General features: G+C 38.5%; 1 protein-coding gene across 2 annotated transcripts in view; it reads left to right on the forward strand.

Moving 5' to 3' along the window:
- The window catches only part of mtor (mechanistic target of rapamycin kinase), an 80,150-nt gene that overhangs the window by 35,618 nt on the left and 18,876 nt on the right, over positions 1 to 25,656 (forward strand). For both annotated transcript variants that reach the window (XM_033970121.2, XM_055222786.1), the window contains exons 29-37: positions 5,326 to 5,401; positions 6,502 to 6,641; positions 9,323 to 9,423; positions 10,270 to 10,385; positions 15,231 to 15,308; positions 15,726 to 15,833; positions 20,349 to 20,474; positions 21,271 to 21,402; positions 23,519 to 23,634. In XM_033970121.2, the coding sequence (XP_033826012.1) occupies positions 5,326 to 5,401; positions 6,502 to 6,641; positions 9,323 to 9,423; positions 10,270 to 10,385; positions 15,231 to 15,308; positions 15,726 to 15,833; positions 20,349 to 20,474; positions 21,271 to 21,402; positions 23,519 to 23,634 (993 nt within the window). The remainder of the gene's footprint in view (positions 1 to 5,325; positions 5,402 to 6,501; positions 6,642 to 9,322; positions 9,424 to 10,269; positions 10,386 to 15,230; positions 15,309 to 15,725; positions 15,834 to 20,348; positions 20,475 to 21,270; positions 21,403 to 23,518; positions 23,635 to 25,656) is intronic.

Raw genomic sequence — 25,656 nt, forward strand, 5'->3', positions numbered from 1 at the left:
GTCTTTGTTCTTATCTAATGGGCCTTTGTGTCGACTGACTTTGAAAGTAAGGTTTGAAATTATCTTAAAAGATTGTGTCTAGATAATACATTTCAAAGCAGGATGTTAAATAGCTCTTGCTCTTGTTTTCCTTTGTCAGCATTTCCTTGGTAGCATGACCATATTATGCTATAAGTCTTTTGACCATAGACTGTTGTTCAGTGGGGCTCCTCCTGTAAAACATGATTTTGCCACTCGTGTTATTAGTCTGAACAACACACCCTTTAGTAGACCAGGACTTTGGTTGAATTCATAGACTGTATAAAGAAGTGGATTAAGGGAGTGTGACGACCCCAACCAAATGATGCTTTTTGAGGCTAGCAGTTACTGGCAGGAGCGACCTTGTGGAACGAAGGTACGTCATTAGGCTGTTATTAATGCCCGTAAATCAAGATATTGATTTATGGGCATTAAAATAGCCAAATAAAAACACCAGGATCATGTACCGCGGATTAATACAAACATTTTAAGACCAAATGAGGAGCCTGACAGCAGCAGTTAAAGAGAGAGGGGTGACAGTTTTTCAAAAGAAAGTGAGTCGATGGAGCTGGAAGTGCACCCATGCTCACTTCCTGTTTGTAACGTGGTGGCTAGCAGGTTAGCTATGTCTATGTATATAGTCTCTGGTTGAATTAATTAATGAATAAAAATGGCATTGCACAAATGTTCCAAAATACTCCTCAACCAGCAAATGTGCGTTCTAAGCTCTCAGAAAGTAATACCACAATTTAAAATGGCCAAAGATTCACCTACTGTATTAGGAAAATCTGAAAGTTGTTTAATTAGTTATAACAAGTTCCATAAGCATTTGAAAAACAACTGGCTGCAAAGTGTGAGTAAGGTCGGGAAATTTATTATTGCTTTCTCATTACAACCAGTGCTTTTACATTCATTCATATTCTTTAATAGTCAACCTAATTCAATTTTCTCTAGCACCATACGTATTCATTTCCCCCAGTTGCACCTACATAACTTTTTCCACCATTTCAAATATACAGTACTGCATTTTCTGTGTGGTACCCATTTGCACTTCTATCGCCCTCTCCCATTCACTTTTACTGTGACTATTTTGTCTATTTTTCTTTCACATAATCACATTTTCAATTACAAAACTACATTTCCCTCCTGTTTCCTGCCTCCATTCCTTTTTATAACCTACATATAGTACCCTAATTGAAATGGTCTATCCAAACAAACTCGCTGTCAGTTGTACACTATTCCTTTTCAAAACTCAATCTCACAGCTACGTAAACACCCATGTGAAAAATCTGAGCATTTCGGGTGGCATTAGTGTCAGTCTTTATAATTGCTACAACCTCAGCAACATTTTCCAGACAAGTGGAAAAAACATACTTTATACTTTGACATTTCATTTAGCTTTTAAACAACCACAGCCAAGCCACGATTGCTTGTTGGACTTGCGTTCTATTTCGCAGTTCATGGCTAATGTTACCGTGTTGCTAATTAGCTCCACTGTGCATGAGCTACCATTTTGATACTCCTTTCTTTATAACCTTCACCTCGAGGAAGCACTTCGGGCCATAACCATGACCAAGCCAAAACTGCCACCTCACACAGCTGCTTCTTATTTAGGGCTTTTCACATCTAACTCAAGTGCCCAGTGTCCATTAGGCAACGTCACTCCTTTCCTATACGTAGGCTGCTAGTACCAGGCCTGCGCAATGGAAAGCTCCCCAGAGGTGCTAGCCTGTGCAGGAGCGGTTTACCTCACTCTACATGGGAAGTTGATTGCATTTTGGCTGGCCTGCAAGTGAATGGGTCTTCAGGCACAAAGGCCCTTGTATCAGGCTTGGAAAGAAGATGTATTCGCTATTACATTATCCCCAGCATATTTAATGCATATGCTGCGACGTATTGGAAATGAGAGTTATTGTCCCAGAATGAGCTCTTCATAATCTCAAGTGTGAGTGGAGCTGTGGTGCAGATGGTTACCCTGCTCACCTGGGAGTGCTCCTCCGACACTACGTCATTCAGAGAATTGGCCTCAAAAGCCACAATGTTTCGAGAAAAACAAAATGTTCTGCATACACAAGTCACTCTATAAACAGGTGGCTCAGTGACTTGATCTCAACTAAACAAGAATACCTCAATTGTTTTAGTGCCTCAGTTGTTTAGTGCTCAATTTCATCGTCTATGTCAAAATGAAGAAACACTGTGGTACATTTTCCTTTTGTTTTTGTTTTTTTTTAGGAATTACACATGCTTGAATGGTTTGAGTGTCCTTATTTGACTTAAGCGCAAAACAAAATGAAAAATATATATATAAAAGCTATTTGATACTTTCTGTTCATTGTCATTCTGGAAAAAAAAAAAAGTGTCTGGTCTCATATAAACATGCAGAAATCTGAGAAATCGCATTCTCAGAACAAGTGAGATTTACCTACATGGTAACTGGACACTTTAAACAAAAATACTTTCAGATATCGGATATTGCATACTGTATTCATCCATTTGCCCATATCCCCCAAAAGCACAAAAAGGACTTAAACTTAAAACTCTCCAAATAAAATTGTAAATGACACCGTCCTGTTTGTGTATGATACAATTTAGACTTTTGGCGATGGGCGCTACGTGAGCCGTGACATCTGGATTAGCTTAAACAGGCCGTGCGCAGAACTGGCACCCAGATGGCTCGGGCCGGGGGACAATGAACTCTCCGGGGCCAGCAGCAGACAAGGCTCCCTACTTGCATTTGTCTCTCCACATCTGGCTACCTTTAGCATACCTCCAACACCTCGTGCGATTGGACGGTCTGCAGCTCGCCCTCTGTTTAAAGTTTGGAAGTTGATTATTTGACAACAAGTAGTAATTTGTTTGCTCAAAGTGTGAACGTAGCCAGGAGGTATCGTCACAGAACTCGATGGTACTTGGCATTACAAAGAACGAGGATGCAAATTTCAAACAAAGACAGGCCTTCAACTTAAACCATGTACTTTGGCAACATCAGTTCATTGCTTGACTGTGTGGAAAGACGATATATGAATAAAATAATAGATGCGTTGATTGTTGAAAAATGCATGACAAATCGATCAATTTGTCTAAACTCTCCAGTGTTTAATCACTTCTAATCCAAGCCACATTTGTTTCACTGTCTTTTGTTTTCTATTCACAAATGTGGAGTCTGCGTTAGACGGGATCATTGTTTTATTTCAATATGTTCTAAAAGGTGTGTATGTAGATTTTAACTAGGGCTACACAATGTATCGCAAAAATATCGGTATTGCAATATTAGCTAAGGCAATAATAGAAATCACGGGAAAATAAATATATCACACCAACACAAGGTTACCTGTTTTACAGATATTTACTCTTTTTGAAAGGAAAATTGGCAGATTGAATTCATGATTTTCCTTATAAGATAAATTAGACTTGGATTGATCTTGGTTTAGTTTCTGTTAAGTTTTTATTTTTATTTAACTGATTTTATTGTGCCAAAATATATATTAAAATACTGTAATACAAACATGATTTTCGAATATCTCATGTTTTTCTCATATATTGCAGTGGTAATTGTAACAGCTTATTGCACTGGACATGTTGAGAATGTGAGTTCATTAATAACTCATATGCTGTACCAGATTTTTACAGAACTAGTTAATTTTAAATGGTTTACAGTGGTCCAAACTTGTTCTCCACTACTTATTCATTTACCTTATGAATTCAGAGCATCTATTATTAACCACAATGAGTTTATAAACGTGTTTCACAACTTTCATAAAAGAGAGCACAGTTATGTCACCACAGTAAAGTTAACAACTAGCATGCTAACCTTTCACCTCCTGATTCTTAGACAGTAAAACACTTAATTAGATACAGATGGTACGCAGTGAACTTATTTTGACCCAAAGAGTGGCTCAAGCACATGGAAAGAAATGGGTACAGGTCGAGCTTTAGAAATCAAGGAAATTAAATTAAGGATATAACTCAGAACTTCAAATTGTGTAATGTATAACTTCGTATTTGTTCAGCGGTTTGTAAGCTTGTAGATTGTACCTAGCCATAATCCTCTTGTTTTGTAAATTCACAGTTTGACGTCAAATGGACAAAGTAAACATTGTTACAATGTAGCAGACTTTTAAGAATGCTGCCATCACAGACTTTACAAGTATCTGCAAGATGTACTGTATATCTAGTTTTTAAACACGATTGTAGATTATGTATATATATGTACTACAACAATATACAATGGCAGTTACCAGACGACCTCCTACAACGGCTTCCCTGGTTGTTACTCGATAGATGAAAGTCCCTGTGGTGAAGTTATTAGAGCTGTCAGGCTGCAGACCTATGCCATATATGAAGCCCAGGTTTGACCACTTGCTGTGACATTTCATCACATATTTGACCTTTAACCCTGTCTAAGCTAGCCTTCTGACAGATACACTCCAGTCTCCCTCATCCTCTTTGTCTGCTGTCCCCGGGAACTTTGTGCATACCAGTGCTCTTCAAACGCTGTGTTTCACAGATGTATTGGCCATAGTTGTGCCTTAGGAAATCGAAGAGACTAGTGTTTCACCTGACCATTTCCAGATGTGGCTGCAGTTAGACTTAGAGTGGACTCAGGAATGGCAGTGTCCTGACATATGAGGCATCGCTTGTCAGAAAAGCATGACTAAGCAGCCAATGGTTCATTTGTGAGTCAGAATACACAGAGCCTCTGTGAATATTCATCTTTTATGTCAACAGGATGGTTTGGAGAGTTTGCACTGGGCAGGGGTCATTTCTTTTCCCTCCCATGTTTTTTTTTTTACCAGCATGTGTCCATGTTGATACGGCGCATGCAAAAAATGTCTTGTCTTTTATCTGGACATTCCTATAGTGGCTCAGTGGTAGAGTGTTCGCCCACTAATCTGAATGTATTGAGTTTGATCCCACCTCAGATGAGAAAAGTACTTTGGTTGAACACATAAGTGCCTGTGCATTCAGAAGTACATGCGTGTAGGTGAATAGGACAAAAGATTAAGCTAAAATCTGTCATGTTACCATGTAGCCGTCTCAATTGGTCAAATAAACAAGGAGTCCTTCATCTTTTTCTTAATCCAAATGTTGATCTGATTCCACAGGTTACCAAATGTCCACAGATTTTATAGAGGACTCATGTCACCATTAACACTGACGAATTGAGAGGTCAGGTCACTGTGTCTAATCAGAACACACTGACTTTGAGGAGTGTCTACACCCACATCAAACTAACAGTTACGCCTAACTGTCTAAACAAAGTGATTAAATTAATATGTGCACTTTCCCTTTTTGTTTTCATCACAGTATCAACAATAAACTACAGCAGCCTGAAGCCGCCTCTGGAGTCTTGGAGTATGCCATGAAACATTTTGGAGAGCTGGTAAGTGCCACCCACTAATGTTCCAATATACTAAACCAGATTACATTAGGAAAACCACTGCATTTTCCACAGTTTTTTCCTCAAAGTTTGTATTATGGTCCATAACACTCAAATTGACCCTAAACAACCTTAACTGTATGTGGAGTAATCTCTTTCCCTGACCTCGTGTCTGGGGCAAGATTTCTCCTCCAGCCCTCACATTATTGGATTTTCATACTGGAACACCTTTAAGTGTCTCTGTTGTGCACAGTTAGTTTAGAAGGAAAGTCTTTTTTCTGAGGCGCACAGGCCAATAATGATAATACAGGAGATGGCAAGCACAATTTCATGCTTTTTAAAACCAACATAGGAATTTCTGGGACTCAGATTTATCCTGTCTCTTTGTAACCTGACTCTTGATATGTGTGGCCCTCTGAATAGAGTTCTACATATCAATCTGGGATGGCTCTTGCTGAAAGTGTTCGGAACCAGTGATTGTAGCGTTCAAACAAATACTTATACATTACAATACAATACACATTGATTGGTCCAAAAATCAAGCTTGAGTTTGAGTTGAGAGAAAAGCACCTGTATCTTACATCATCCACAAATGCACAAAGCGCTTCCCTCTGCTTAAGAATTAATTCTCTCATATACTGTACATGGATAATTTTATAGTGACAACCTTATTTTGTATATTTTACTTATTTAGAAGTAAATAAACGCAATGCCTGGGATCAGAATGTAATCCTATAGGTGTTCTAATAGTGAAATATTATTGGTCTAAGCTTCTATGAACCTAATGTGTTACAGGCATTATATTTGTTTGAATGCCTTTCATCTTGAGCAGGAAATGGCATGGCCACCTGCTTTTGTCATCCACATTTAGGGTTGTCCTAAAGGCTCAGTTGAAGTATTATTGAAGTATAATTTCTTTGTACGCTCCCAAGAATGTTGTTTACGAGCTGACCTTTTTGAATCTTTACTGTGGGAAGAAGCTTGGTTTCCTTGTTTTGTAAACTGCTCAACCATGACAGGATGACCCAAACCACTGTCACTTCTTTTGCCACAAGACACAAAGCTAAACAAAAATGACTGATCTTCTTCTTTGTCCTACATAGGAGATCCAAGCCACCTGGTATGAAAAGTTGCATGAGTGGGAGGATGCACTGGTGGCATATGACAAGAAGATCGACATGAACAAAGAGGACCCCGAGCTGATCCTGGGCAGAATGCGCTGCTTGGAGGCTCTGGGAGAATGGTATGTCATCTATAGGGAAATCTATCAAATGTGTGACAGACTCCCAAGACCCTGTTCTACACTGAAATGAGCTGATGTATATTATGTGTGGTACTCCAACTTTAAGACAGCAAGACTATATTCTGTCAGTAGGACTGATGTATTTCTTGTTTTTGTTTCACTCAAGAGTTTAGAATACAGTGAAATGTGACTTCCACTAGATTTGGTCCATTGCATCTCCTTTTACTCTTTCTGAAAATCTTTAATGATAAATCGGAGGCATCAAACTACTAGATAAACATGTAAATGAACTGATCATAATAATACCTTCTGCTGTTTCTGAGAACTACTGCTGTTGTTGCTTCCCAACCTCTAATTCTGCTACTACACTTAATCATTAAAATGAAGTAAGTGATTTCCTGCAAATGATAAATGTAGCGCAATGTTTCTTTGTAAATGTACTGCATAGAGAACAGTGAGGTAGTTGAGTGCTCCAGGCCCTCTGAATGTGCTCACAGAGCGTGGGCAGCCTTTCCCTAATGAGCCCTGACATTAGAACTGTGATGACAGGCTGAAAAGGAGAGAAAATGGTTTCTTTGAGTTAACCAGAGTAATATAACCACCAAGTGTTTGACCAGCCATCCAACAGTTCAGAACAGTGCCAGTCCACAATGGCCTCCCACATTCACTAAGTGTTACTTAGTTGTACTTATTTCACAGTGATTCATGTGTTTTTAAGGGATTCTTCTCAATGTGACATTTGTGTTTGGTGAGAGTGGAATAGGTCTGGATGTTATGTAACCACTGATCAGACCCTGAGTCAGAAAAGATGACACATGCGAACACATTGTGCTTAGTCGGGGTAAAGAAGTGTTTATGTGCTCCAACCTTTTGATAAGTTACTCAGGAATATTAATATGGAATACATTTTAAACAGGTGTTTAAGTATTTTGAAAGCACACATTCAGTTGGACCTTTTGGTCTTTTCTAGGGTTGTTAATTGCATTTAAATATTATCGATGTATTCACTTCATCCAGGGTTGTTCCATAATAAAGGTTTCAAAGGTAGTCATCTGGAAATGTTTGAAGCCTATAATAACAATTTTACTATTATGTGCTAATACTATGGACTGAAAATGCTTCAGAGCCTGGCAATGGTCAAAATGCCAATAGAATATCTTTTTTTAAATTATTTTCTTTTTTCAGTGTTTGCCACTGCAAATATTTTTGGATGCCTTATACTTTCTTTGTACAGGAAATACAGTACAGTATTGAGGAATAGGGTTGGACTACACTTTATTCTCCCGATAGAGAAATTTGTCCTCTGCATTTGATCCACCCTTCAGTGCCACACGGGCATCTCCAGATCTTTAGCCAAACTCGGTCAGCACTACCTTAGCTGGAAAGTTTTACCGATTGTGCATGTTTTGGGTTGATGAAGGAAACTGGAGTGCCCAATGGAAACCTACTCAGACACAGAGAGAAACATGCAACCTCCACACAAAAGGCCCACTAGGTGAAGTTGAACCTGGAACCTTCTTGTTGTGAGTGCTAGCAACTGCCATCATGGTGCCGGAATTCAACCACTGACATCAATCACCTATGTTCATGTATTTAAGTAATGTTGAAGAATGACAAAGTGAATTTCAAAAGTGCCAATGGTAACGTCTTTTAAGTACCGGTATAGTCATTGTGGGGTTAAAGAGACAGGATTAAATGGTATTCCTATAACCTCCCAAATCACTGATGGCAAATGATTTTTTTAACAACATAAAAGTTGATGGAAAGACCTTAGAAAGTAATCTGTTTAGAGAAAGTATTGTTGTGGTATCTTAGAAGTAAACATCCTTGCTCTAATGCATGCCCTGGCTTTGATCTGATTCGGGACAATGCAGCGCTGATTATTGTTAATGAGGAATTTGGCTGGATTGTGACAGGCTTTAGTGGAACAGAACACTTGATGCATGTTAAATGATATAGGCCAGATATAAACATTGTCTTCTTTTATCTGATTTACTTGAGTGTGTCAGCTGTTATGTGTTGTCTGCTCTCAGACAGTATACATGCAAGGATTTACTGAGGACATGACCCCTAATGGCAACTTAGAACAGTGCAACCAATAGCCCTCCATAGCACCTGTGGTTTGAGGTATTGTATTTAGTTATGTAGATTTTGTGATGGGAAAAACTTTTTTTTCCCAATCTGCAAGCTGTTTATCACTTATAGCATTAGAGGTAATTTTATCATTATATACATAAAATGTTCCTAGCAGCAATTTACATTCCATTTTACGTAATTATCAATCATAGGTTTACCATATTTTTTAAAACAGATATTCATACTTGGATGGATTTACTGGACAAATTGCAAGAGTTTGGCCCAAGAATGGCTAGTTCAAACAGAATCATGTTGCGCATGTTTAGAGCAGACTTTATTGTCCTAATGCCTCTTGGACTTAAACGTAGACATAAACAAACTTTACTGGTCCACAAGGGAAATTACTCAGAACTAACAAAATGATTGCAAATAGTAAGAATGTAATAATTAAATCCGTAAAAAAGTGTTGACCAAGTGTTTTGACCAAGGACATTCGACAGTTGAGACTGGTTGCGGATTAAGTACTTATTGCGCTCGTCATGTTCCATTACTAAAGACAATCTGAATGTATTTGTGCTAACCCAAGGTCTTCCAATGTTTTCTAGGGGCCAGCTCCACCAACAGTGCTGCGAGGAGTGGACTCTGGTCAGTGAGGAAACGCAGGCCAAGATGGCTCGCATGGCTGCTGCAGCTGCCTGGGGTCTAGGTAAACAAAACTGAGTGTACCTATCCAATAGTACTGAACTGAGGGACTGTGTAGTTGGAGACAAGAATTTACAATGCTTTGAGCAAGTCAAGATCTGCTGACAATTATGAAGTAATAATTAAATACCTTCTTCTGTTATTACAGTTGTCATTTCTGCTATTGGGAATTATGCTATAATGATTATAGAGTAAAACAAATACCTTTAATCTATAACATTCTCCCAGGTGTGCGAACCAACCTGCAATCAAAGAAAATGTTACAATATTAATTGAGTCTCTGCAACAAGTCACTCTCCACATGGCTACTAAACCTAATCCATTGTAAATTTTCTATACTTGTGCAAGAACACACTACTAGGAAATATATCATAATCTTAAAGTGAGATGCTATTCCTACACTTGAAACCATAACATGTCCAAAACTTTTATTTGGAAAAGCAATCCAACTTGCCTTTTTTGTGAATATAAGCACAACACAGCATTCAAACTCAAATAAAACAATGAGTTCCCTTTTTCAAAACAGTCTTACATCAAATCCCACCAATGACACTCAATCACGACTCAGAGGCAGAGATTGTAAGATGTGAATGATGAAAAGCAGAAACGTCTTCAGGAGCTTGTGGTCTGAGGTTTGTTCTTTCCTCACGCACTAGTAAATTCTGACTTTATTATACCCTAGTTACTGCCTCCGCTACGTACTGGTCTTGTTTTATTGTTATCGGGGGGCTATAATCATTAACATTTGAACAAGAGTACACACTGAGGATCACTGTTGTGGTTGCATATGGCTCTCCTGGACACGTTTATGAAATCATTTTTGTTAAGAATGTTGCTTTTTGGTCCGTAGGGCACTGGGACAGCATGGAGGAGTACACATGCATGATTCCACGGGACACTCATGATGGGGCCTTCTACAGAGCAGTTCTTGCTCTCCACCAGGACCTCTTCTCCTTAGCGCAGCAGGTGGGTGACATCATTTCCCCCTAGCGCCCAGCAGGATACATTTCTCACATTAAAGGCGCATTAACATTCTATATTTTCAGTAAACATCACATACAGACAGCTCCAGCGGGAGAATGACTGGCTGCTGCAAAAGACATTAGACTTTGTAATGAACGAAGAGAATATGTGAAAAGACAAATGAAAAGGCAAGGTCATGTCACATAGCATGCAGAGTAATGGTTGGTTTTTAGAAATTTAAAAACAACATAAATCTGTTGAAACCTGGAAGCAAATATATGAAAAATTTAAAAAAATACCAAATTACTTTTTAATGAAGCGTGGATTGCACATGAACTGCTCAATAGTTAAGTCAAAGCTCTGTGCTGGCCTGTGTAGCTTTTTGTAATTTGTTGTTTTTTTTCCTTTTAAATGCGAAAAAAATATGTGATGCCTTCTGTGTGTTCTGTTATGTAACAGCTTAAACTCTTGGTCATCCCAGGAGACTTGCATGGGTTTTCTATGAGCTCATAGTCCCTGGAGACTATCATTTATTCAACCTAGCTGAACTTAAAAAAAAAAATCTGAAATAGAAATCCCATATATTGATACTAGTTAACACATGCTCCTTTGACTCCTCTGGACTCCAAAAAATTCTATCAAATTTCTCACCTCACATAATTTAAAGATTAGATCCAGGTGTGGTCCTTAGGTTGGGCATCAGCTGTATGGGGATGGCAGGCTCGCCGACAATGAGGCCACTCAGCATTTGAACGCTGTGGAATGAGAAACAGATGGTTGCCGGAGTGAACGCTAAAATGACGTTATAAGCTCAGTCTAGTCTTCCGGACGCGGTTGGTAATCCTCGCACTTGAGTCCATTTGATTTCATAGGCCCATATCTTCTGCCCTGAGTCTACCCCCAACAGCCACACTTAACAGACTGTGAACCTGCATTTCCATAGGTTTCAGGTTGCTTTTGTGGTTGCAGTGTTTGGTCTGTTCCAGAAATGTTGTGGGGGAACACATCCACCCACTCACGCCAAGTCCTATAATATATATTCCATTGGCTAGAGTGCATTTCTGCATTTTTACATGACTTCACTCAATTCTTGGCTTGGGGTTTGCAAAAATGATTATCCCCTTAGTTTCTATTTTTTCCCGAAATGGCTCCATGCCTTGAGAAAATGCATAAGAGAAATATGAAGACAGATGGGATAAAGAAATGTATAATTTATTTAGCCCACATCAAAGATTACATCATTGGAGCGCCTTAAACATGGGGAAACATTACCAGTTGGGTCTTACGCTCATGAAAGAACTTGTTTTATCCTTGTTCCCTCCTCTACCGGGATTTAATATGGAGTAGTAGTGTCTTTCACCAAAAGATTATGTGCAACAGCCACATTTTTGTGATGGTGGCCCACCCTTACCCATGAATCATTTAATTATAGGATATGGCTTGATTGTTTTTTTCTATTACTATACTTTTTATTAACCACTATGGCACTTACTATCCTAGATATGTTGCCAAAATGTAAGAACTGCAACTGCACAAAGAGGTTGTTATTTTTCAAATCATGATCCGATATGGGATTTTTCATGGCCAATACTGATGTTCGATATTGTTGGACCCATATGTAGGGCCAATTTTGATCATTTTTTCCCCAAATATATCATTTTAAGTTACTACAAACTCACCCACCATCCTTTTTGCCGCAAACCTTTAAGAGAGCTGTGTAGTCATGTTTTGTGCAATGCCCTCTCCGCACTGAAGTGTTGAAACAAGGCTCTATGTGTATTCTTTAGGCAGCAGGTCGGCCAAAACAGTATCTACTATCGGCCTGAAATCTCCAGCACAGGCTAATGGCAGATACTACATTAAAAAGTGTATTACAACTACTATGATGTCTGTGTAATCCCTCAGTCGTCCAGGTCTGATCCATAGTAAAAGCTAAAATTAAATCTGTCAACTGGACAAAAAGTTGTAGGAGTGAATACGTTGTGCTGCTCATTCAAGCTGCTTCTTCAGTTTTGGTCAGATTGCTGGTGGACACTGCCTTATATCCATCTGAAAGGAGGAGCTAACTACACTGAAACTGTAAACAGCTATAAATAGGAGGTAGATGATGTCTAAGGCTCCCATACCTGTTCAAGGAAGGATTGTCTTTCCTAAATGCTTCTTTAACTCTCCTCTCAAACCATTTCTTTTCTCTGGCTAAGAGCTATACCTCACTACCTTTAAAGGAGTGGTTAGTAGCTTTGAGATATAGATGTATGGTGGACTGGAGTGCAGAGGAGCTCTCATAACAGTGTTGGTACATTTATGGAGTGGCTGTTAAGTTTCTCCAATGTATCTCTCACTGCACTCTTCATTACACTGAATGGAGTAGACTACATTACTTTGTTGGTGGTTCAGGGTTTTGTCCACTGTGTGAACCAGTTTCTGTCTTAAAGTGTTAGTAGGTTTGAAATAGACCGAAATCTGTCTGAAAAAATTCTCTGAAGTTTTCAGACACACCAGCTGTGTAAAGAATAGTTACACCTTTCCTTCTAAGATCAGATTCCCTGTTGTTCTGTTTTTTAGCTCTAAGAGAGCTAAAAAAGAGTTAAATAAGCAATTTTTGCTAGGAAAGACAACCCTTCCTTGAATATGGGCCTTAGACAATCTATCAATCATCTATCCATCCTCAGACCCAAAGCAAACAAAGGAAACGAAAAGAACAATAGAGTGAGCCATTAGACCTATTAAGGCTGAATGTGGGCCCATTTAGGCTGAAACTGTTAAACTTTAAGTAATAGCTGTTTACAGTTTCAGTGTAGTTAGCTTCTCCCTTCAGATAGATATAAGGCAGTGTCCACCAGCAATCTGACCAGAACTGAAGAAGCAGCTTGGATGAGCAGCTGAATATCTTCACGCCTACAACTTTTTGTCCAGTTGACAGATTTAATTTTGGCACTCTATTATGAAGTTATGCCTAATTTTCCAAGTCTCTAAGACTGCACAAATTCACAACAATAGAAATATGGAGGGAATGTCAAAAAATACCTATGTAGCTGGAGGCGCCATCCTCTATAAGTGCATGGACTGTTTGTGCTGCTATAGACAGACACTGCATTTATCAGGAGTCGTCTGGGCTGCACATTTTTGGTGAGGGCCCCATTGTTACAGGTCAGAGGTAAACAACTGAGTATAGACCATAAAGCAACTGCCTCTTTGTCACTGAGTCCCTTTGCTGCATTCACGTACCCTTGTTTTGCATTTTTCAAAAAGGTGTTTTGGCATGTTATTGCTGCTTTCCCTCTTTACATGAAAATAATTGTTGGGAACGGGTCTGAAACAGCTGTTTGCTTGGCCGCAGAGGACTTCCCCAGACAGCCTCCATCGTTTTACTCCTCTGCTAATGATAGTGTCTAAAATGTCAGTTATATGTAAATGAGAAATGTATAGACTTCTATAGACCATTAGTATCCTTGTTTGTCCCATGTTTGGAATAACCTATGTTGCCATTTCACCCTTTGGTTTTTCAATATTATAAAAGGTATTCATCCTTTAGAATTTTTTATGACAAGGTAGCAGTGTTGTCATGATACAAAAATTTCAAACTAGATTTAGATACTAAGGCATACGTCTGTGCAATTCCGCCGTCTTCTTGGTATGATCCATAGTAAAAGAAAAAGTCAAATCTGTCAACTGGACAAAAAGTTGGAGTGAATACTAAGGAATAGACTCGATAGATTCCGATGCCATAATGATCATAAAAACATGCATTTAGTGTTATTTAGTGTTAGTCTTATTTAGTCAATAGAATGTGATTTTCAATCGTAGTACTTTCTTTTATCTTGCCTTATATCTCAATCACTCTGTCATCCATGTAGGTTCCATAGTGGTCAATGGCCGTGTACTAGTCTATATGGTCTTATACTTGTTCTTATACAGCTCAGGATAATTCTAAAGCTATTCAGGAAAGGTTCATTTCTGTCCTGTGAATGTGGTAAATGGTAAATGGTCACATTTTATATAGTGCTTTTGCGCCTTCAAGGCACTCAAAGTGCTTTACATCAAGGAACCACTCACCCATTCACACACCAGTGTACGCAGACACTGGGGACAAGGTAGGTGTCTTGCTCAAGGACACAAAGACAGCATTCATCTGTGGGAAGCAGTATCGCATTGCCAACCTGTGGGTCAATGGATCTGACCGCTCAACCAATGATGTTTATGTCAAGAGGGGGATTAGAACCGCCAACCTGTCGCTAATGTCGCTTCTGTGACTTTTTTTTTTTTTTAGTATCCATACCTGGTCAAATAAGTATCTAGTTTTGATACTAGTTTTAGTATAAGTTAGTATCTGATTTTTGATACTTACTTACAACCCTAGTAGCACTACAGAGGCAAATATGATGGAAACATTTATCTGTCACGTTTTTGGTCAGTAGGTTCAGAATCATAAACAATGTGGTCACAGAAGAAAAACTGCTTTACAGATGCCAATTGTCACACTGTTCAAAGGCATCTGCATTAGTTATGCAACTACAACAAAGAGCTAACATCAGTTCATTATGCCTTTCTGGTAAATCATTGGCCTCTCACTGGGGGACTACAGTGCTTAAGCAGTTCCATTGGTGCGGGTTTCGCTAATGTGTCAGTTTTGGAAGCTGTTTAATGTTATTGCACATTTTAGTCCAATGGTTCCGATGCAAGCAGTCCAAGAATCTCAGACTGTTCAATTAGTCAGATTTACAGTCGAATAACATGGTTAATAGTTTTCATTTTTAGATTTTTCTTAAAGAACTAGTTTGATAGATTGTGTCAAGTTGACTTTTATTTATTTTTTTTATTAACTAAACCTTTTCCCTCTCTGCTTAGTGCATTGACAAAGCCAGAGACTTGCTGGATGCCGAGTTGACTGCCATGGCTGGAGAGAGCTACAGTCGGGCCTATGGTGTAAGTATTCTTCTGAGACCGCCATAATCGTAAAAAATATGGCGCTTTGAAGCATCTCATCTTCACACAGCTCATTCTACAGCTGCAAAACTGTGTTTATGCTTAAGTTTACACCATAACACTCACTGATCTTTGGTCTGAATTATACATGTCTTTCCACTTGCATGTGTCAGAATTAACTTTCAAATTAGTTTTAGATCATAAATTATCACACGCTGTCTTGTATCATCTGCACATCATCTCCAAAGGCAAAGTAGCAGACTGTGTATCAACACAGAGTGACAGAAAGCCATTACGTATGTTTTCACAGTTGCTTCGCTAGAGAGGTTGCATGTAATTCCTCTTTTGTATTGCTCATATATTGTCTCATTTACTCGCAGCTGTGAATCTAATGGCGTGTGTAATGTTCTTTTCCAGGCCATGGTGTCTTGCCAGATGCTGTCGGAGCTGGAGGAGGTAATTCAGTACAAGCTGGTGCCCGAGAGGAGAGACATCATCAGGGAGACGTGGTGGGAGCGGCTACAGGTACTTACACCTCATGATCAATGGGCACAAAAAAAGGCACGTGGGTGAGCTCTTGATGATGAAGAGGTTGGAGACAGTTTGATGCATCACGTGTCTCAGTTGCATCTTTAAAGGTACACTATGTAACATTTGTGATGAAGAATGCACCACCTGCTTGTCTCCATGAAGGTATTGCTTGACCTGAAATATTTCACAGTATGATAGCAAACATTTGTTCTTATTTATTTATTCTATTACATTTTTATTGCCAAAATACCTTGAAAAACATGCATTCTTCCAGTGAACGGGATTGCCTCTTCACGGATCTGACCTGTAATTTGTCTGCTTGTCTCTGTGGAGATAGCTATGTTTTAATGCCATACTGTGAAGCATTCCAGGCAGAGCTAACATCTCCATGGAGACAAGCAAGTGATGTACCTTTCATTCAAAAATTCCATAGTGTGCCTTTACTCTTAAGTGTACAGGTATTTTTATTTTGTGGCATCTGAAGGTTTATGTTTCAATTTATCTGTTGTATCCCAGTAACATGTTTAGTTGCAAAAGGAACCAAAACCAAAACTTGATGCAGCTGGTCCACATCTGGTGGTCCACATCTGGTGAAAATAAATGTTTCGACCAACATAGTCCAAATTATACAGAATTAACTCGAGAATAATTCATTAATAATACTAAACTTAACACCAATTATGACTCTTATTTGCCATTACCTTCTGCGTGTTCTTACCTCACAATTCATTAAAATAGAGAAGACAACTGTTCAACTGTTTTATGATGAACTCCGTTGACCCATGTTGGCTGTCAGATTGTCAGTACAAATGGCATCACTTACTTTGGTAAGCCACACTGAAGCCTCATCCTCATTCCTCTCAGGACTGATTATGATTGCTCTCATTATGATCATTAATAGTCCATCTCTGTCTTGTAGTTGTTGTTAAATGAGACTAGGGAATGTTTGGAGGGACCACAAATCCAATGTGTGTTCAAGGAAAACTCCACAGGCTGCCAGGGCTTTGATATCCAAGACATGCCATCCCATTTGAGATAAACCACCTCATTTAACATTTCCTTGTCAGGGCAGATGTAGAGCTCAATAGCCTTTTATACATCTTGGGAAAGCTGGTTTGGGAATTTAGGTCTACCATTAATTTAGGCGTCTGTGTAAATAAGCAAACAAAACAAAACACTTCTGTATTGTGTATGCATTCTATTGTAGTGAGATCAGAGAGCACAGGGATAAATAAATGACAAGCAAGGACTCACATTAAACAATTGACCCATTAACCTATGCATATGAATGGGAATGCCATGACTATAGCTCTTGTTTTACTGCTTTGTTAGATGAAAGGACAAATGTGTTAGCATGTGTTAGCATCATACATTTTGAGAGACAGTGAGATTACATTATTTCTTAAGTTTCTAATGTATTTTTTCATTTCCTATAATTCCAACCTTTTGAATCTTTGCAAATTCCTATAAAGATTATTTTTATTTTTTAATGATGTATGTTACAGAATTTTATGATTTTTTTAATAAACTTAAATTTGATTTGTACACAGATATTAACAGTGGAATGGAAACAGTTACACACATTCAGATTAGTATGCTATTAAACACCAAACCTCTTTTCCTCTTCTTCTTTTTCCATTCATAAAAGTATAGGCAGGTCATAGAGGTTAAATGGATTTAAAGGGTTCTCCCAGAGCTTCTAGGTCTGCACTGCAGCAGGTTGCTCCTCCAGGTTGATTTATGGAAGTCTAAACCCCACACATCTGTTAAGAAGTCACTCGCTCATCAAAGCATTAGGACAGCTCCGGCTCACCTCAGGCGTGTAAAAGGACCAGCCTTTGCTTGTTTTTGTTTGGATTTGGAAAACTTCTGCCCTCCGGTGTTTAGAGCTTGTGTATTGTAAGTGAAGTAAATATTATGGAAAATTCAAGTAATTTGATGGTTCTGCCCCAGTTTTGTGCATAATGGATAGCTTGATTGTTCTTGAAAATAAATAGACCATGAAGTTACTGTGATGTTCATTATTATTCATTTATTTGTTTTTGTTTCATATATAACTAGGGTTTGGCAATGCCAAAAAAATCTTTAGAGCCAGATCACAAGTTAGGCTTTTTATCATGATTCCTGTTTTCTTAGTGTCTTTTATACTTTCTTCAAAAGGTAAAAGTATTTACTGTTAAAACTATCTTCTGAATCTACTACTACTATCTACATCTTTCTGAAAGTTCCCTCTTTACTGTGATTGGTTAAATCCACTCACTTAGAGCCTGATAAAGGCTGACCCATAGGAGGTGTTGATGGGGAAAGTGTTTTTGAGTGTAGAACTGCATTAAACAAAAAGCAGGGAATCGGGATATGGTTATTTTACAAAAAGGCAAGGCGAGACAAGTTTATTTGTATAGCACAATTCATACACAAAGTCATTCAAAGTGCTTTATATGATAAGAAATACATTAAAATTACAATACAAACCAATAAAAACATAAATAATCTTCGTAACATTAACATTTAAAGAGTTGAGTGCAGAGTAAAAACCTTTTAGTCAAATGCACAGCTAAACAGAGCCATTTTGAGCCTGGATTTAAACATTGTCAATGTAAAAGCCTGTCTCACATCTTTACAAAGACTGTTCCAGGTTTTAGTTGCATAAAACTGAAACACTGATTCCCCATGTTTAGTCCTGACTCTGGGCACCAGCAGAAGGCCGGCCCCTGAGGTCCTCAAAGTACGAGTGGTTCGTATGGCACTAACATGTGGGAGATGTACTTTGGCGCTAGGCCATGAAGAAATTTGTACACAAGCAGAGCTGCTTTAAAGTGTATTCTCTGGGTAACAGGAAGCCAATGCAAAGACCTGAGCACAGGTTTTATGTGCTCGTACTTCTTAATTCTAGAAAATAGCAGATCCACACAGGGATGCGATCACAGTTCGATTTTTGCCACTATTTCGCCTAGCCACAGATATGACTATATGATTGGCACTTTTTTGGTTTGCGAAATGGGACAAGGTGCACATGGAAATACAGTTAGTCACTATTAAGAAATCTGAACTTGGTTAGAACATTGAAACAAAATCACAATTGTGCATTATTTCCAACCTAGAGGGAAACGGTAAAACTAAACAAAGGGACACTGATGTAACTTTGAATCATCCATCCTGCTAAAGGGAAGAGTCGTGAGTTAATGGAAAAATCAGACACAGATGAGTTCTCAGGGTTTTCAGAGCAACAAAACAAAACTTCAACACAGTGCACCAAGTCAAATTTCCTTTTGATGGACTTTACAGTTTGAGGACCGTGTCATTTTTCTCTATATTTTCCAAAACATTTCAGATCTGAAATTAACTTGTTTATCAGCGGTCTTATCTTGTGCAAGTGTTGATGTGCTAGATGTTGTTTGCTTTAATCATACAATGTGTGGAAGCTGTTGAGAAGTTTGATTTGCTAAGTATGCTGCACAAAAGAGAAAGTCTGTGCTATTGTAAACTGAGGATGAGTTGTCCTGTTTTTACGTCCACCCTTTTTAGATAATATAATCCATGCATGTCTACTTTGGAATAAGGCTGGACAGTATCTTGACTGGAAATGATGAAGTCTGTCTCATTATGTTAACAAATAAAGGTGAGACTAAACATGACCTACTATTACAAATATTGAATAGTTGCGCATATACCATGAAGCGCAAGGAATTTTGGACCCCATGCCAGTCAATCACACAGTCTGCTGTTGATGATACCATAGAACAACATACACACAACCCCTCCTCAGTTATGCTTAGCTGTCCAGGAGGGATTAAAAAAAAAACTACTACAACTAAGAAAAGAATTGCGACTTTGCTATCTAACCCAAATCTTGTTACTGTGTGTGTCATTATGTTAAAGGAGGGCAGGATTTTTTGATTGTGAGTTTGAACTCTCAAATATGAAATAAGTAGGTCATGGCTAACATCAAAAGTGTGGCAAGGGCCTATTTTGATAACAAATTTTGAAAGTACGATACATTGCTACCAAGAAATATCATTATAAACGATAACACTGAAACTACTTTATGCCACTGACACAGAGCAGGATAGTCCCAGTAAACCAATTTAAAAATACAAAATTATTTATTCAACCCTACAGCTGAAATCTCATTGTATGACAACAAAAATATCAAAAATCTCCCCATTATTGCAAAGAAAATGTACACACGATACTACATTGAGCCTAAAAATGTATTGTTCCAGATTTCATGTATTGAACAATAAGTCAATATAGTAATTATCGTGACAGGCCTAGTGTGGTATGCTGTTATTTAGGTAAGTACCCACCAAGTCAAGGTGACAGTGTTGAGATGACTTTACTCATATGAGCTCACTCTCATGTGACAGAGTTTTACAGACAGTGACTGCTGCTGTGAAGTTTTACAGCTCCTCTTTGTCACGCCTGGTCATTCTCTCAGCTTTATTACCTCTGTTTGAACTGCACAGTAATGAGTTTGACCCCGCTCTTCATGTTTCTGTGTGTTCTTAGGGATGTCAGAGGATCGTAGAAGACTGGCAGAGGATCCTGATGGTCAGGTCTCTTGTCATCAGTCCACATGAAGACATGAGAACATGGCTCAAGTATGCCAGCCTCTGCGGCAAAAGTGGACGTTTGGTTAGTCATCCATCTAAATGACAAACTATTCATTTCTTTCAATATTAAAGAATATCTTGAAGGGATTTCTAGAAGATCTTCACCATTTGTAACTAGGAATGTAGTCTGACTTATTTTGTACCGAATGGCCCTTACTATTAACTACCAATTCAACTTGTACTTATTTGATAAATAGAATTGGTTCCTCTTGATTTTAACTAGGTCATATCTGAAGCCACCTTCTTGGTAAATAACAATGATTAATTAGATAAACAGGCACATTTAATCAACCTCAAAGTGTGATATTTCCACATAACTACCATACCTATTAACACTAATCTTGCCCCATGACTTTGACCTCTCTGGGATGTAGTCATTTAAACCAGCTTTCTGATTATGTTAAGTTCAACTGTGAGCCCCAGCCACCAAAGTCAAGCGTATCTGAGGTTGTTAAAAATGTGTCTAGCCCAGGAGCCTAATCACACTCTTTAGAAACATGAGCACCCCCATAACTTTTCAATCAAAGTGCAATTTCACTACCTCTGTTGGGCTGTTATTGTAATTGATTGCAAAAAATCTGTGACATTTATTCTCCCTACCCAGGTTTATGTTAACTAAAAACAAATCAGATTGGCCAACAGCACTACCCAAGAAATGTGAATTGCCAAAACCTGGAAAAACAAGCTTATATCAGTATACCTACCTTTCATTGTCTCTGAGTTGCTGTGGTTTTTACTCAGTTATTTATTGTTTTAGGAATAGCATAATGTTGTTGTTTCAAATTCCCGTGTTGACCTTTGAACTCTACCTTATCTAGGCCCTGGCTCATAAGACTCTGGTGCTACTTCTGGGCGTTGACCCCTCAAAGCAGCTGGATCACCCGCTGCCCACTGCGCACCCCCACGTCACTTACGCCTATATGAAGTACATGTGGAAGAGCACCCGCAAGGTAATAGGATCCGCTCACATGTTGGTCAGTAACACATGACAAATGCAGTTTTCCATGTCAAGTTACATTTCACTGGTTTTGTTAGTAAATTTTAGTTAAAAAGATTGCAAAGATTGTGTACGGTTTAAAGGGCCTATATTATGCCATTTTCTGATCTAATGTCATGATGTTGTTTCCTCATCAAAAACAGACCTAGGGTTGTGTTTTGTTTCATTCGAACATGTTTACCACACTAACGTCATATTTAAAATGTGTTCCTCTCTTAAATGGAAAAAACTCTGTTCTACCCTGTGATGTCATGTGGTTATACAGGAGGTGCTCCACTGTGTTTTTAAACTCCATACACCTTCACTAGAAACATTTGGATGATGATTCAACCTTGGAGTTGCCAGTCTTTACTGAACCAAAAGCAAAAGGTATTCATTAGCTTAAGCTACTACTATATGACATCACCAACTCCATTTTGGAAATGTAGACAGACAAATAAACAAGGTTTACTCAAATGAAACAAAATACAACTGTGAGTATGTTTTTGATAAGGTAACAACATTATAACATGGCTTAAAGCTCACAACAATCCATTTTGTATAATATGAATGAGACCTTCACTTTTTTCCTAAAATGAAAGACGATTCTAAAATACAAAGTAGCTGAGTTTTCATGTATTATTGGGGTTGGGGTTAATTTGTCATCAACAGAAAATTAATTCCAGTCCTTTTTCTTTGGCTGAATTGGTTTGCTCCCTGAAGTATGCCCTCTATCTGTCAAGTCAGCGGTACATTTGTATTAAATAAGTGATTATAAAGTTATTTTGAATGCTCCTGTCACCACAGTGTGCACACCCTCACATAGACCCTTATACTGTTAACCAAATCACACTGAAGTTGTGCTCTGCTTTTATTAGCACGTGTTGAATTATTTGTTGAAAGGATTCTGTGCCGCTTTCATTAGAGGACTTAGGTAAGTGTGACTGTAGGAACAGCTGATGCCTCGCCCAGCTGCACCTCCCAGCAGCGAGCACAGAGTATAAAAATGTAAAAACACAACCAAGGGACCCACCTCTGTTTCCACTGTTTTGTCTGTCACTTGTCATTCCCGCTGTTAAATTAATAGTGAGCTGTTACTGAGCAAAAACACTATAGTATCATCTTTATGGTATTTGCAGGACTTTGGAGATCAAAAACATACCTGGGGTTGTGTTTTGTTTAATTCACACATGCTTACTTACCCTTTTATTATTAGTCTGTCTTGCATCCCCCAAGCTCAATATGCTCTGTTCCAACTTGTGATTTCATAGTAGTAGTTTTCCAGTTAACAGTTACCATTTACCTTTAGTTCAGTATAAATGGGCAATTTCAGGGCTGAAGTTAAGATGTATGAAGTTTAAAAACACAGTGGAGGAACATAGTGTTTTCCATTTGAAAGAAGAACTCTAAATACACAGTGTTTGTGTTAAACATGCCTCAATGAAACAAAACAAAACTCTGGGTATGTTTTTGACAAGGAATCCACATTATAACAGATCACAAAATAGCGTAATATGGGCCCGTTAACATTGAGGAAAATGGTTAACATCAATTTCTCTTCTGCTACTCATTTTCTTCCAGAAGTCCCCACATCAAATGTATACTGTTACTTGAGAACGTTTGTAATGTACACTGGATAGCCTCTTTAAACATCAGTTGTCTTGTTTTGGTATAGGAACAATTTGTTGTGGTTTTGGCTGCTCCGAAATCCAAGCAGCAACACCATCTGTCAAACTGCTTTTTGTTGAATGTTGACGTCGAATGACCACATATCCACACATATATATGGATATGTGGTGTGTGTGTGTGTGTGTGTATATATATATATATATATATATCTAATAAACATCTCTGATATAAACGTATTGCAAAGAAAAGCATATTATACACAAGTCAAGCATATTATACACAAGTCTACCTAAAATCATGTTTGAACCAGTGCAGAAAAAAATGAATTTATAAAACTAGCATTCAAAAGCTCAAAAATTTACATAATGCAATTAGCATAAATCTCTGGCTTGGCTGTTGTAATAAATGCCTCCTGTCTTTAAAAAAAAAAAATTCTAAACTTTTTCCTCTGTTTTTTCCAGATCGATGCTTTCCAACATATGCAACACTTTGTTCAAGGTATGCAACAGCAGGCACAGCATGCCATTGCCGCCGAAGACCAGCAGCATAAGCAGGAGCTCCACAAACTCATGGCCAGGTCTGGAACTTTGAATCTCCCTCACTGCAATTCACTTAATAGTGTTGTCTCAGTGATCAATCACACACAGTTTTGAATGTTTGGACATAAGGATTTTGGATCTGAAATTACTGTCTGTTTTCATACTTCCTCTTATCTTCCTACTCGGATGCACCGATAGATTTGATTCCATGGCCTTGGTTTTCTTGGCATTTCTCTGCGCTGCAGCTCCAGAGGTTATTCACAGTCTGTCAGATTTACCAGAAGTATTGCCAGTGCGTCATTATGCTTCTTAGCAGTGGTGCAGTGGTGTAAAGCCCAACACATTCCAGCTCAATGGAGAAAACAGTCCCCAACCTGCTCAAGAGTGGAAATGAGTGTGTTTGGTGCCCTTCGGTTGTAAATAGAGTGGGTCAGGTACAGTGCATTCTGTTCCTTTCCATCTCACTGACCCAAGCGTGTATAATTTTTCTACTGTCTCAGCTCACACCTTTTAAGTTTAGTTGGCCTTGACCACTTACGGTACTCTCTAAAATATGGCAAAATACTTTTAACAAGGTGATATTAGGTGAGAAGTGTGTTTTAGCATCACTTTATACATACGTTATATGCACTTTTTTTGTTTAGTTTAGTTTGTTATACATTACATAAGATACACAATTACAGATTACAGATAAAAATTTCTACTTGCAAACCCACTTGCTAAAGAGCCACTACTTTGTCTGTTAAAAAGGCGCGAGGAAAAGTGATGGAAAGATGGAAAGTTCAGCATTACATCAAAATTACTTGAGTTTAGGAACATCAGCAGTCAGCATTGTACTTGGCGGGATCAGTTTTGTCCACTATTTTTTATCTAGCCAGTGCTGTTGGGCAATGCATTCCAACCTCAGCTCTCCATCTGTTTATCAAATCTTGATTTATTAGTGTTTGGAACTGTACCTTAAATGACCTTTGGTTGATATCTGTCATGAAAGTTTGTTCATGTCCACTGAGTATTTTAAAATTGTCCTTGTGACATCTTATTCTAAATAGGAATGAACAGTACTCAGCAAAGAACAATAATGGATTTACTGGTGCTCACCAGTGGTGTAGTGGTTTAATGTGTTGCATGTATGTGGCCTCCTGGCCTTGCCTGTGGAATGTCTCTATTCTCTCTTTCTCCATTTCACACTGTAGAGAACTTCATACAGTAGTTTTCTCTTGATGGTGTTGGGGGAGTCACAACTGCCTTGGGGCAGAGACAGAGATATGGCATTAACCTGCTCTGAGGCACATACCCACACCAGTGCCTACACTGGCAGGTGATGCTGAAAATGTTCTGCACAACAGCAACAGGATGCAACTTCTTTTACTTACTAAGTAAAACTGTAGTGTAGTATTAATATAGCACCAACAATACATTTACAATGTAATGCACAGCCTGTAGTTGACCCATGGCTGTCTGCTGCAGCACATGGTTATAATCATGACTACAGTAAAGTGTACAGTAATCTCCTCTGGCCAGTGCTCAAACAAGCAGCAGTCACGTGTGCATCTCTTCATAAATCATACATGACAACACACAATTGTGGCATGGCCCAAAGACTTTGTTTTTGTAGACTATGAGTGTCTGAAGAATGTATGTCGGGAAACACCTGTATGAAGTGCAGCAGTCAGTCCAGACAGGCTGACACACTTTCTGTATGTGGTACGGAGCACACCTGGACAATCTACAGAACTCTGAAATACAATTCAGAAAACTGTATCTACCGCTACTTCAATGATGCAATGTAGTTACAAGGGAAAAAAGTCTCTGATCTCTCGAATGTATTTCAAAGGCCTTTCTTGAATTTAACCACATTGTGCCTTTTAATAAAAGCAAGATATCTATGTTTTGAGATCTCGTATTAACAGTTAAGTTATCTGGCCGCAGTTGTCTAAGCTTGGCTCTAAATGCTGTCCTTAAAGCCTCTTGTGTCCAACTAACTTTAGCTGATTGCCCTTCAGAGTTGTTGTTGGGATGACGGGTGAACATTCTTATAAATATAAATGAAAAAGAAATGT

This window comes from Periophthalmus magnuspinnatus, chromosome 7 (assembly GCF_009829125.3).
Source record: "Periophthalmus magnuspinnatus isolate fPerMag1 chromosome 7, fPerMag1.2.pri, whole genome shotgun sequence".
Classification (NCBI taxonomy): domain Eukaryota; kingdom Metazoa; phylum Chordata; class Actinopteri; order Gobiiformes; family Gobiidae; genus Periophthalmus; species Periophthalmus magnuspinnatus.